This window comes from Cuculus canorus, chromosome 4 (genome assembly GCF_017976375.1).
Source record: "Cuculus canorus isolate bCucCan1 chromosome 4, bCucCan1.pri, whole genome shotgun sequence".
Classification (NCBI taxonomy): domain Eukaryota; kingdom Metazoa; phylum Chordata; class Aves; order Cuculiformes; family Cuculidae; genus Cuculus; species Cuculus canorus.
Window position 1 is genome coordinate 14,158,254 of NC_071404.1, and position 14,788 is coordinate 14,173,041.

The following is a 14,788-nucleotide window of genomic DNA, read 5'->3' on the forward strand; positions in this document are numbered from 1 at the left end:
CCTGTAGTCTAGAACCGGTCATGTCTGTACAGTCCGTAGTGCCTTTACAGTATGCACTATTCTTACTCTGCTGAAGTGGAGGTTACAGAGAATGATTGTGACAGCATGATGGACCTGGAAGACTTAATACAGAATGTATGTGTTGCAAACTTTCCCTGAAACAGAAACTGTGTATTAAAGACTCCAGATTCTGTGGAACTCTGGAACTTTGATCACTTCCAGAAGGCCTATTTCTTTGCTTCCGTTACCTTCGGGTCTGCTTGATATAAGGCTTCAAAAGAACAATTTTGCTTATCCTGGCAGACTGGATACAACCTTCTCTGAGTCAGAGTACCTGTCAGACATACAAAGTGGGGGTCTAAGAAGATCTGATGATAGAGAGGAAGTTGAGTTGTCTCATTCTGCATGTAAATAATCCTTGATAATAATGCAGGATGCAGAAGTGTCAAGGCATGTGTTGAAAGCTGCAGGTAGGTCTACATAGTTTCAACAAAGAACTGCTTCATCCAGTGACTTGAAAGATTTAGCTGTGCAATCGCGATTTTAGAGACCATGTAAAAGTTCTTCCTTGGGAACATACTCTCTGGAAAGAATAGTGGTGTGCATAAGAGAGTGGGTAAACTGTTGTCCAAACATAAGTCTGTGCTGCTTTATGTGTGCTTCTTTGTCCAGATATAAAGCCTTAGTTCTTAGCCACTGTGTATTAGCTTTGTTCCAGTGAAAGAAATATGTTTTAGGATGTTAGATCCTGTTTTACATTGGTAGGTCTGTTCATTTTGGGCACGTATAGCCCTACATTCTTACTGATCATTAGCATATAAATGAAGTCATTCATGTATACCCATTGTGTATTAAGGAAACGAGGCCACTTTGGAGTCAAATTAGACGTACTGTGTGCTTGCTAAGGCATACAACACTTTTATTAAACCCAGAGTGCAAGGTGCAGGTCTCAGGGACAGGTCCTCAGCTGGAGCATATTGACAATACTCCCTGTAAGTCAGAGAGCGTACTTTCATTTACACCATCCTCTCTATTTGGAGGAGGCAAGATATGTTAATTAAAAATCTGTCCTGAGCAGCTTGTGATATTTGCTTCTAGCCATAGGGTATGTGCGGTTCAACTGCCGTTCCTACACGTGTTGCCATCAAAAACATCTCTATTGTACCATGCTGTTATTATAAGCTTTTGTAAATCACTATCTGGTTTATTTTCAGCAGATCTTAATTTAAAAGTAACATTTCTGCTCTAGTCAGTGCGGTGTGATGGCTTCTGCACATTTTGGAAAATAAGGTTTTTTTCTAGCAGATTCTGTTATGAAGGATAATTTTACACACACACACACACACGCACACACACATATAAAACATGCTAAGCAATTTCTAGAGAGAGAAAAAAGTTATTGTTGTAGCTATAAAAGCTATAAAAATATTTTAAGTGGAGCAATACAATGTGTTTCTGAAGTAGTGATATCAACGTCTTAATTAAGCAAACTCAGCCTTCCCCACCCCTCAATAAACAACTGCCCTGAAAAAAACCTCACAAAAAGTCCACATAGCATTCAGGGTTAGAGCACCTCAAAAAAATATTTTGTGTTATATTAATAAATATTTGAACATCAAATTATGCCTTAGATAAAATAAGTGGGATCTAACCTGAAAGATGTTCCTGTTGGTTTGACTGTAGCTGCTTCTGAAGTGAGAAATTGTGGAAAGTGATCAGAACCAGGCTTTACATTAGGATAGATTAATTCAATTTGCACTGTTGGCACTATTCAAACATGAATAAAATTTATAATAGAAATAGAATTTATACAGATTTCATTTTTACTTATTTAAAATACAAAGAAAAGCTAGGAAATCCTTGAAGCACAGCAGATTGACACACATTCAGTTCCAAAAATGGTTGCTGCCAATCAGAAGGAATATAACACATTTTATTAATGTAATCCAATAATTTCACAGAGCTGTCCTATCTTTGTATAAAATTGTAAGAAAAAAGACATAGAAAAGATGTCTTAGTTCATTGTGTCATTAAAAAGTGTGAGACTTTTTTCCTCTGAGTTACAATGTAGTATTGTACTGAACAGGTCTTATTTTATTCTAACTTGAGCTACAATATTCTTGGATGGAGCTAATTACTTCAATTCTAGAGCCGAATATTAAGCATCTATGGAATGCTGAAGGCATCCACATTCCACATCTAAATAGTTGGAATATGGCTGGAAATGTTTAAAATATGTTTTCTTTAACAAAAGTAACAAAAAGCAGGAAGTACCACTTTATTTGCACATTTTACTAGAAGGAGTGGGACAAACCTTTAGGACAAAACAGGTGTAACTCAAAACTGACCTCTATATGTCACTGCCATAGAAGATTCACAGCAAACGTGGTGCCTCAGGCACTTTTTTTCATGGACCAAGGAAAAGTCAGAAGCAGTGATATCTTTCTTCATCCTGAAATGTCAAAGTACAAGCATAGATTTAAATCAAGAAACACCAAACTAATTTTCTTTCTGAAGTTTCATCATTCCTTTTTTTTTTCTGACCTGAGGAGCCAAATTCTTACTGCTGATAGATGACAAAGCTATAGTGGATGCCATTCATCCATGAGTTCTTACTGCTGTCTCGAAGGTAGGGCACTTTTTTCACACTGTAAGAGCACCTGGTTTACAAATCCATTGAATTGTAAGTCACCATATCTATGAGATCATTCAGAATATATATTTGGGTTTTTGTTGATTTTCTCTCTGAAAAATCTTACTTTAAAAAAAAATTAATTTAAACCTTCATTTTTAAAAATGAATTGCCAATGTGAAGCAGGAACCTGAGATTTCCACTTGATATACTACCGATGCTGAGATAAAGCTTGGATAAATCTAGCAGCTGCTCTGCTCCATTTTGCCATGTAATTGGTTACGGCTGATAGACCATCTATTTATCAGCCAAGGAGAATTATTAAGGTTTAATGTTTGACTGGGAAGGTTCTTGGGGAAGGGAGAGAGGAAGGGAGAATGCTACTCTCAGTGCATCTCATTGATAGGCATAAGGAGGCGTTGTCTTAAATTTATCCTCTTTGGCACATTGCCTTGTTGTCAGAGAGGACAAATGAATGACACCTCATGTGGCACGTTGCCTTGTACCAGTGAGGCTGGCCTGGTCAAAAACTCACTGCTTTGTCACGCAGTTTAGCAAGTATGTAGAAGTATTACTACTAAGGTTACTTAACAATAACAATTGGGGAAAGTCTCAGATAATTTTGCATTCAAATCTATATAGGAATTATCTGTTGTAATATTTTTATTTTAAAGCGGAAGCGTTCATGTGCTAGCAAAGATCATCCCCAGCAATCTGCATACAGCTCTAGATGAAGAGAAATACATAGAGCAACCACCGATTTATTTATTTATTTATTTGCAATTACTAATACTTACAGCTGAGAAATGTTCTGTGCTTTGCTGTTCAACACATAATAGATCACGGTTAATAATGCATTTTTTTTATATTCACTGTAATCTATACTCATCAAGCACACCATGACGAGGTTAATCATAGTTGACCTGTGGTATTGATTGTTATGCAGGAGTGAATGTTGAGTCTTTCAAGGCATCGTTGCTGCTATAATGATAATATCACAATAAACTTCTGTAATTTCCCAAAGATTACATGCCTAACAGATCAGAGTAAATTTTAGTCATTTCTATGTTTATCTTAAAATATTTCCTTATGTATTTTTTCCTGTATATTTAGGCTTCAGATCAAACCATGTCTGCTTTGCTAATGCCTTCGTGATACTACATGTATGAATAAGTGATGGTAGCAGGACTGATGTAATACCTACAAAAGATATGAAAGGTCTGTTCCCTTTGTCCTAAACAAGGTGTGATTGAGGTTGCACTCAAATTAGGAGGAATTGTATGCCTTAAAGTAATAATAGAATCAAGAAAACTCTTATCTGAAGTTTGAATGCTGAAGTCCTCTTATCTGAAATCCTGAATACCCTATGTTTCTTAGGAAAGGCCAGTGGGAGCTGAGGAAAGACAAGACTAAAAAAGAAAGAGGTGTGAAGTTTGTTGTGGAAGTGAAGATTAAATGTGTTTGCATAAGCATAATTCATACATATAGCATGATAATTACTTGCATGGACATTTGCTAATTTAATATCAGAATGTAAAATAATCTAAATTTAATGCTAAATAAATATTACATGATGCCTTTTCCCCCCCAAAGATAATGGGGAAATGGACTCTTAGTATTAGAAAAAAAATCAATTTTACTAGTAATTAAGCCATATCATCATGTACATATAGTCATTCAGTATCAGCTTGTACCAAAAAAATATTTTAAGCTAAATGCATTTATAAAATTCACTGCTTTGCTGCTAAGACCAATGTGATTGAATTCATATTAAATTTCATGCTGAGAAATGCATCATTGCAGCTGCTAAGTTTCATTCTCTTCAGAAAGGCAAATAACGAAACTACAAATGCGTAATAAAGATTAACAAGAACAATTCTCCTACTTCAGTAACTATTAATTGGATTATCATGGTTGAGGCTGCAGATCACAGAACGGAATGAAATTTTTACCTATCATGTAAAGAAAGACCTTGGTGAGAATCAGAGAAGCACTGTATATCCAAAATTAATATCATTTCAACTGGCTGAAATTTATATTAGGTTTACGTTCATGAAGTAAGCCATAGATGGCAACAAAAGTAGCTTAAGCTAATGTGTTACAGTGTGTTTGCTTGTTCTCATATGTCCGTTATGCAAAATCACGTTCTAGGAATATGGAAATCAAAAGGACATTTGGATTCCTGAATACAGTTCCCTTACAGTAGCAGATTCAACAGCTTGAGTAAATGCGTGTGGCAATTACCTATGCAAATTGTATTGTAAATGCAGTAGAGACTTTTAAATAGCTGTTAAAATGCATTTGATTTTTTTTTTTAAATCAAGAACGTAACATAATTATTTTCATTAAGGAATTTTATCCACCAGCTTAGTGATTTCAATAAGACCTAAAGGCAAGTCTGCTTATAATCACAGTTGTTTAAATTTATTCATATAATGTAGTTATGCTGTTCACATTATTAAAGATTTTACGTACCTGTGTCTTAATGGTATTGAGAAGCTGCTTAAAGTAATGATACAGTGAAACAATAGTGATTCTTCCCTTCGTTAGAATGATAAAATCTTCCCCTTGCTAAATTTTGCTGCAGAATCAGATATGTTCTTGATCATAAGCTGGCTTCATAGATTTAAAACATGATTGTCTGATATAGTCCATCCATGGTGTCTATCCTGTAAATATACATCAACCTGAACCTTTCCAACATTTCAGAGCCAAGGCTCTAAGCAGCTTAGCAAATCCTTCTTTGATTGCTTAGTGCTAAAATTATCAAATTGTTTTCTTGGATTTGCTGATGAATGTAAATCCAATAAGAGTGTGTCACAGGAACTATTAAGGTGATTTCTAAACCCTTTGACTAGTACGTTCTTGTGTTTTCACGACTATAGTAGCATTGCAGGAAGCATATTTTTCAGGCAGCTAAATTGTTCTTCTTGATTTTACTGTCAGCAAAACAGTACATTTGTTTGGATGGGCTCTTTCCTTACACACTTAAATATGAAACAAGAAAATCGGTTCTGCAGTTTGACATCTGCATGAGGGATGATGTGGTCATCATTTTCTGGCAGATGAAATTTGTCACGTGTTCCTTTCCTGGTAGCATTTTCCCCCTTTGGCAAAGATCCTTGAGATTTTAAGTTATCCAAGGTTTTACTTTGGGACTGTGAATGACTGGCTAATGCTGTGATTGAATTTGGGAGGACAAAAGACTTAGATAAAGAACTCCACTGCTTTTGGCCCACATCACTATCCAATAAACAGAAAAGACTGAAATTCTCAGAATCTGCCTTTGTTACTAAAAACGTAGCTGGGAGATCAGGTCAAATAAACAGAATGTGTGTGAAGAACTATGTAATTGTAGAGAGACATGGTCCATTTCTTTTAAGAATTTGAAGTATCATGAAAGAAAAACTTTAAAAGGAAAGAGGAAATATGCACATTTTGGCTGATTGGTGGGGGAAATATGGACCTAGCATCTTAGACTAGTAGGATGCTTCATTACATCTCAGATCAATTTCCTTGCTTTGTAATGCTGAACTTCCTCCCATGCCAGACTCTCAAAATTACAACAAATCATTACTGGTCTGATTTATTATCTCCACCAGAAAAATGATAGCTCTGAGATGGTAACCCAGGGCTCACTGAGTTCAGTGGAAGGATTTCCATTTATTTCAGGACTTCTTTACAATGGATGCCATATTAATGGAAACACTACTTAATGTAGATGGATTACTATTATAACACAAACTGACCACACATACTTCATGTGTACTGTGTGGGAATGCAATTAACTTTCCCTTTTTATTTTGGCGAAACATTTTCATTTTGGCAAAACCATTTGATGTTAAGTAATGGAAGTGCAATATTATAATTTTCCAATAGCTTCATTATTTCTCTGTTACTGAAAGTAGAGTAATATTGCCATGCACACATCCAGCATTACGCTGCTTGCATTTCGCCTAAACCTGGATTCCTTGTATGTTCCAGAGATGTGGCTTGCAACCTTGAGGTTACAGCATAGGCACAGGGGCCAGTCCAGGCTAAAAATACCAGAAATTTTCCTTCTGAGGTCGGTACCTAGCTGGTTCTGCACTGCTAATGCATTAATATCTTTCCGTTGGACCTGGCCTCCAAGTTGAATGATCTGCAAGGAACCCGTTGCGTTTATTCACATTTTTAAAACTGTGTCAGCCCTTTTTTTTGCACCTTTGTAGATGGGATTCATGACAATAATAAATTTACATCTAGGGTTATGTAGTCTTTTACTGAGTTTGGATTTATTTAGAAAATGACCATTACTTCTAGGGAAATTATCCAACTGCCAGGAAATCTGAGCTGTAGGTGCAGACACACGTAAATTTGTCCTGCATAGGACAGCTGATGCAGTATACTACTTATAGAGTGATGTTTCATGCAAACTTGGAGACTCCCCTTTCTGGAGGAAGGTCAGAACTGCCGGGATGAATAATATGTAGTGCCACGTTGGTGTTTCATGTCTCTGTTACCTCAGAAGGGAGGAGTTGAATCTGAACTTCAGATACACACTAGAGGCATTTGCCATCCGAGTTTACTGAAGTGAAGTAATTACTTAAGTGGATAATTCCATTTCAATATATATATCCTGTTTCCCAGAAAGATGACCTCTTTGTGAACTGAAAGGAGCTAAGTGGTTTGAGCATTTAGGAGGAATCTTCTGCACATTAGGAATCTTCTGCTGAGAAAAATGTGAATTTCAATTTGAATGCCCCTTTTGTTTGGTAGATCTCCAAGCACTGGTTTTATATAATCTCTGCAGTCAGTGAACATAATTTATACAATTGGAAATGACTGATAGTAAACTTACATTTTACAGCTCTGTTCAGTGATGTTGTAAATTGTGCCCTGTTAGGGGTGCTTTAGCAGACTTTCAGTCATATGCCTGTCTTTGCATGGTAGACTTCTAAAAGAAATGTATACTTTAGCTGCCTTAACATTCTGATGTTCTCCCTTGAACTTAATTGCTAGGATTTTTAGGCTGTCCATTAGGGTTATGGTTGTGCCATGTAACTTTGTATATATAGCACATACATAACTGTTATTGAGAAAAAGATTGTAGTGGAACTTGAAAGTCTGTTGAAATTGCAGTTAAGTAATAAGTAAAGAATATGTTGTACATCTTTAATATCTTTTTTCTGTAACTGTCTGGCAATGCAAATGGATTTCAAAGTGCAGCCTCATTCCTAACAGAGATGAAGTTACTATTCCAGCCACAGCTTGGCCAGCAGAGCCATCTGCTGTTAACTCAGGACAGCAGTAGGTGCCTTTCAGCCCCAGCTGCTTGCTGACTGCCTGCAAGCCCTTGCTCAGAAGTGGCAGAAAACTTCATTGCTACTGGAAGGATCATTGTCAAGTGCCTGCCATGCTGAAACTCATGCTCATCCAACCTCTCTTCCAAAAGTCAGTGGACCTTCATGCAGGCAAAAATAGTAACAGGGAATATTCACAAATCTACCCATCCATCATCCAGAAGTTTTGTGAGGTTTTATCTGCTATTGTAATAAAATCAATGAAAAATTAGTATTCATTATTTTGGCAGGTTGGCTTTGAATGTGGGCGCGGTAGTGTTAAGAATCCATGTCCCTAATGTTTGCACTCTTCTCTTTCATGCTTGCATTCTCATTGCACTATTTTTGTCTGACTGCAGCTCTTTGTGTGCCTACAGTAATTCCTTTGTATGGCCTGATGATTTGACAACACAGTGTTATTCTCATGAACCCTGCCGGTCCTGAAAAGGTGCACTCATGTGACTAAGGGGCAGCTGCTAACTGTAGGAACAGAGAAATTACTAGAACCCAGAAGAACACTGCTCCACTTTGTCCCTAATCCTAACTGTGCTGGTTTTGGATTATTTATCCGTGTCTTCTATCCCTCCCATCTTATAAAATGAGAATAAACAAAAGAATGACCTGTGTCTTTCTTCTCAACAAAGACTTCTCAATGTCTTGATAGCAAGATATGGTAGATTTTGATTCTTCCTTGCATAGCCTTTTGTGCCGCTGAAAATGTACTCGATTTACCCTGCAAGATTCCTGACAGTCTTGTCAAGGTTAGAACTGGATGCATCTTTTGTAGCACAGCTGTTAGAACTCTATATGACACAGCAGAAAAAGCTTAGCTTACTCATCATCAATTTACGTGCTGAAACATTAGAGCAGGTAGAATTTTCTGATAACAATAAAATAGTTATGCGTGGTTTGTTGTTACGGTAATGCTTTTGCAAACAAACAAATCAGAGTTCACTGGAAGCATTTAATCAAATTTTCAAAACCTGAGTGTAAGTCTACAGCTTCTTGATTGCTAATTCTTGCAAATGAAAGGAGCAGTAGATAAAGTGTTCAAGGCCAGACTGGGTGAGGCTTTGAGCACCCAGATCTGGTGGAAGGTGTCCCAGTTTATGGCAGGAAGCTTGGAACTAGATTATGTTTAGGGTCTCTTCCAACCCAAACCATTCTATGATTCTATAAAGTTGTATATGTCTACTCTGACTCTCAAGCAGTTCTGCCTTTGGTTTTAATTAGTATGTTTAATTTTTGTGTTACTTCCTCCTATAACCTTTAACTGAGGAACATCTCATGCTACTCCTAGAAGCTACTTTTTTTCGTTAAAGCTAGGATTATTGCACGTATTTTTAAAGTCATATTTTGGAGATCTCTGTCTTTATGTGATCAAGATAATACTGTAAATGCAGATACAATGGGGGAAAAGAATTATTTGTGTGTGTTAAATACTGTATGCAGATGTAAATCTGTTTTTTCCTGCCAGTATGTTGCATCCATCTATATATACATATATATATATATATGGCCATGACTGCAGTTAAACGGAAGTGAATGAGTTAAATCAGATTTTTCAGGATATATAAATAGCAGAGCTAGACTGGTTGTCTTCTAGTACGCACCCTGTGCAGTCAGAGGATATTGATGGGAATAGCTACACCCACTTCATCCTCCTGGACAATCCTCCCTACAATACTCAAAGGGAAAGCAAGTAAACAACTAGAAGTAAACCAAGCCAACCTTTGATACCTGATGGAAAATTTCAGCCCATGGCTGTGTTTTAGAATGAATTCTGACATCTCTAGGTTTGAACTCTTCATTTCTGTAGTCAAGATGCTGGTTACAGAATCTTATTTGCAGCATGTCTGCTGTTGTTGTGATTTCCACTCATACAAGGGAATACCAGCTATTTAAACACTCGTCACCTATCTTCAACAAACTATTCTTACGTGGCAAGTCTGGAACAGATCTGCATATACACATGCCTACATGTGGATATCTGCTCTACAGACTGTATCTACCCTGTCTGTATCTGCTTTACTGACATAAATCTAGTTGTTTTGAGAACCTTTTGTAGACTTCTGCTACTGCTTTCACTGCTAAGAAATTCAACTCTATGGTTATTCCTTTCAATTCCTACGTTGTCTTTGTACTTAAACTGATTTTTAGGAAAGTGTATATTTCATCACCTTAAAACTATTCTCTATCTTTCGCCTAACAAAATTTAACAATTATGATGGGTTATGGGTGGGAATTGGAAAACAGAAGCCTCAGACCTTTTTTCAGAGTTGTTCTAAATAGCTGGAGAGAATAGTGGGATAGCTGTAATCTTTGAAAAGATTAAAAATTCATAAGGGAATAATAACGGCTCAATTTTTACTTAATTAACAGAATTCCCCAATCTGAAAAATCATGCCTTCTTCTAATTAACTTGTTCTTTTATAAAATAACACTTCCTGTAAAGCCTAAGGTTAGAAAGCCACCAGATGCTTGGAGGCTTTTTTATTTTCCTTTTTTTCTGAAGGTGAGTTCTCAGCAGATGCTGAAAAATATCTCACATGACAAATCTGGAAGCTGAAAATGGCATTTAAAAATATAACTTCTCTCGACTTTTCTCACCATGGTCAAATTTTATCATAGAGCATAACAGGAACCCCAAAAAATTGAGTTCTGTCACACATCTCTGGGTTGTGGTTGTGAGTAGTAATCAGGATAACTAAAATGAGTGAGAAACAGGAGTGTAACCTGATGGACCAGAGATTTCAAAGGTGATTACATCTGCCTGCTTCTCATCCTGTGGCTTTTTACAGTGATTGTAATACTTTTGTACATGCAGTATATGAAGATGGTTACTTGAGAGAAGGGGAGTAGATGAAGTGTCTGAGCAATGATAGGTGGAAGGTTTGACTGACTTAGTCTGACTGCACGGTGTTCAAAACAGTCATTCAAGCAAAATCTTTTACTTTAAAACAGCAGCAATAATAACTAAACTATTGTTTGTGACTCATCTGCAGTATTGGTGTGGAGACTTGTTCGTGTAGGCAAGGTGATCTGCAGGGCTGGATGTACCTCATCTTAGGGGTAACTCCAGGTTAGGTTTGAAATGCTTAAGCCAAGCTCTGTAGTTGTCGAAACTAACAGAAAAAGGTCATTGGACCAGCCGCTGCCTTGCTGCAACTGTCCCAGCTTACCATGAGTGTGGGACATTTCCCATTATTTGGGGTCTTTGAACTGAATGCTTGTAATTGATTATCCAGATCAGTTGATCGCAAAGATTTATAAATAATGACTGGATGTTGTTTTGAACAAAATATTATTGTTCAAATCAATTTGGGAATAATAAAATATATGGGACTGTTGCACCAGCTACTACATAATTTTATTGGGCTATACATAGAAATTAGACTGGATGATATTTTCTCTTTCAAAGCTTAGGAACTCTTAATAACTTTCGCTTTTGTAGGCCAGGCAAAGTACAGGTAGTTAATCCTGAAAAAAAGCTTTAAAGTTGCTGCTTGATTTCCAATGACTGTTAGTAGGAAATTCCAGGTTTCTGTTTATTAAAAAGAAAAACATTTATGAACCAACTTCATCTGTAGCAAGTGTGATATACTAAAAGAGTAATTAAAGGCATGTTCTTAATGTAGATGCCCAGAAAAAGAAAAAAGCAACATAGTTTATAGAGAAGAAATGAGGGAACAGAAATGAGATTGGATATATGGATAACAGTCATATTTGTGGAACTGAACAAGAAAAATTCTTCAAATACAGAGAGCTATGGTGAAGGAGACATTCCCTCTGACTGGTGGGAGGTGGCTGTAGTAATAGGATGGAGCTGAATATCTGGGTGGTGTCTTGGTGATGGTCTGAAAAATGTGTGCTTTGTTTTTCTGGTATTGAGTGACTATGCCAGAAGCATGGTTATGTTTTATAAGAAAGAAAAATAGAGAGCTAAAATGAAAATTAATTTTATAATCTACTGACTGTCAAAGGTAGGTAGAAAAACCTCTGGCAGTTGCAGAGAAAATGTTGCACTTCTAAGGATTTTGATACCAACTGGAATTGTCTGTGTGTATATGATAAAATTATGATTAGTGAGTGGTGATGGTTAGACTTCCTGATAGTAAACATGATGTTCTGAATGTTCAGCTTCTTTAAAATGCTTTGATTTCCTGAAAACATGGGGCAATATTGCCACGGATATGCCTAATATAACTGTAAAGGAAGTATTACATTAAAGATAGGCATTTGTTCTTTTAATTTTTAATCTATTTCTTACCTTTTTGGTACATTTACTTTTCAAATTAGATGTAATAATGTCTGGTTTGCTTTTTCTGTTCCAGAGAATTCGAGAACTAGAAGATAAAATAGAATTTCAAAAGAGACAACTCAAAGAAATTGAGGAAAAGGTAAAGAAATGCCTCGACAATGCCAATGTCTTTTTTTTCCATACTAACTTATTTTTCTCTCTTGCATTGACATTGATGGTATGTAACCTAAAATCATGGAATCTATTTTAAAACGAGGTAAAATTTGAGTGTAAGTCATTGTTGCATGGAATTAATGTCTCCCTAATTTGCTCAAAATTTATATCTGCATTTCCTGTGAAGTACAGAAACAAATCAGGGGGTCTGGAAATGTGTTAGACTGGAAGGGGGGAGGAATTGCTGTAGTTTAGACCAAGAAACAAAATAAAGATTGTTTCTGTTTGACAGAATAGGTTAGCTCAGCTCTGTTCTTTGGATAATATTGCTTTGCAAAACTTGCAAATATTGAAAATTAAGACAAAGTAAATGAGGTGCATGTGACAAACACTGCAAACAAAAGATATTTCTTGCTTTAAGACAGAAACAAGTTCCAAATTAATACCTTGGATCCTAATTTTCTCCTCTTTTGAAGAAACACTGATTGAGGCTTAAGACAGCAAATATATTCGGGTCACTGTGGTCCCAAGCAAGAGAAGGCACAAGGTTCCTGGAGTATGGGCTCAAGTGTTACCCAGATCTGTGGAATTTAGGCTGTTCTGCAGCGTATAGGCTGACAATGGGGCTTTCTCTAAGCCCTAGCAAAATGTCTTAGTTATGTTGCTTTTGCTAAATCAATGTCTAGATCCCAAGATGAGTCACATCATCTCAGGTTCATTTTCCCTGGTACGTAGGGTACCTTATCCTACATAAACCTGCTGCGGGGCTGAATGGAGAAGTTATTGAAGTTTCTGCCTAAAAGGCAATGGTGTCAAAGATGCTTCAGTTCTCTCCACAAGGCAGAGAAACCTTGAGAGATAGGTGATATCTCTACACAATACTTATTGCAAATAATAGTGTTTATCCACGTATTCTAAAACATTAGAATCACTAGAAGTTGCCATTGCCAAAATGTAAGCCTTTAATGCATTGCCATTGCCATTTACAGAGTAGGTATTGGATTAGACAGAAGGCTAATTTTGAAAATGGAAGTTAGCCTTATCTGTGCTGGTTCATAAGTGCAATGGGTGGGCAAAAGTGTTGGAAAAAAAACAGCTTAAACACAAGCTTAGCAGAAAGCTGATAATGAATTAAAATGATTAGCATTCCCTTTGCCTTAACATTACATTAGCAGGAGACCTCACAAAAGCTTAAGTGTTTTCTGTTATCCTTCAACTCCTGGATAGGTGGAGAGCTTCCTTCTATCTGTATTTTATTTGATTTTTTTTTTCCTTGAGATATTTTTCCTTGAGATCCCATTCTGAATTTGACTACCTGAAGGACAAGTGTGTGTCAGAGTACCAATGAATGATATACTTCTAGTTAATTGTTCTTCAGAGTGTTTAATATGTCAGTGAGTGCAGAATTATGTAGTCTTGATTTTATTTTATGAGTTGATACATGAAGAACAAGTGCTGTTTAAATGTCATGCTTTTCTCATAAATGGTTTTCTACCATTTAAGTTGCATATAGTTTGTGCCCTTGGCTTGATGAGTCTTGGTTCAGCAACACTTCCAGGTGTGTAATTATAAGTACTTGCTTAACCAAGTCACAAAGCCAAGCCTAATATTTCTGAAGTTACATAAATCACAAATGTTACCATTTGCAAAGCTGCCCTCAAATTTTGAATTTTGCACCCAGATGCCCGTTTTTGAGTAAGATTGGTGTACACTATTTCTCTTTCAGATCAACTCAGTTAATATTGATGTAAGACTAACTGCTGTAATGCCATTGGATTTCTTATTGCATATCTTACATCTTTTTTCTTTTCTTTTTTCCTCGTTTTCTTTTGATCTTATGTTATAGTTTTTGTTCCTTTTTTTGTTTTTTTCACTAGCATTCATTCTGTGGCCTTGATGACACAACTGAGACAAGATGTGTGGTTGGTATTATTTATATTTCTTTCTACTCAATTTTTAATTCCTAGGTTTTGCCATGTTTTGCGAATTGTCTTTCTGAGACCTGGAACCATGGGGGAAGGTTTTCTGGTTTTGCTTGTGCAGAAAGGAAGTGTCACCTGTAAAATTTGACCTGGATGCCTTTAGTTGCCTTCCTAGACTTCTGCAGAAAGTCACTGCATTTTGAACGAGAAATGATTTTGCATTCTAAGATACTGACTGCCTTAACTGCAGTAGGTCCTTTTCAATTCTGCAGAGCAGGTACATTTTGTCTAAAAGTTCAGGTATTGCTGTAGGATCCTACCTTCTGTCATACTGGATGGAGAGGTGGTGAGCACTGGTTTTCAGTTTTGTTTTCTAAAAAGCCCTGTAAGCATCAGCACTCATGCAAAAAGGGAATTAATTTTACTTCCTCAAGATCCTTGAAGCCATGAAATAACTTAGGAAACATCACATGGAGGTGATGTGAAGATTGCAGTGTGG

The 14,788-nt window shown here is 36.6% G+C and overlaps 1 protein-coding gene across 2 annotated transcripts in view; it reads left to right on the forward strand.

Annotated features, from left to right (window-relative positions):
- The window catches only part of JAKMIP1 (janus kinase and microtubule interacting protein 1), a 148,891-nt gene that overhangs the window by 132,284 nt on the left and 1,819 nt on the right, over positions 1-14,788 (forward strand). The window contains exons 22-23 of one of the 2 annotated variants that reach the window (XM_054066456.1): positions 12,288-12,353; positions 14,245-14,289. In XM_054066456.1, coding sequence (XP_053922431.1) covers positions 12,288-12,353; positions 14,245-14,289 — 111 coding nt within the window. Of the gene's footprint in view, positions 1-12,287; positions 12,354-14,213; positions 14,290-14,788 lie in introns of both variants that reach the window. The other variant, XM_054066457.1, reaches the window with a different exon arrangement.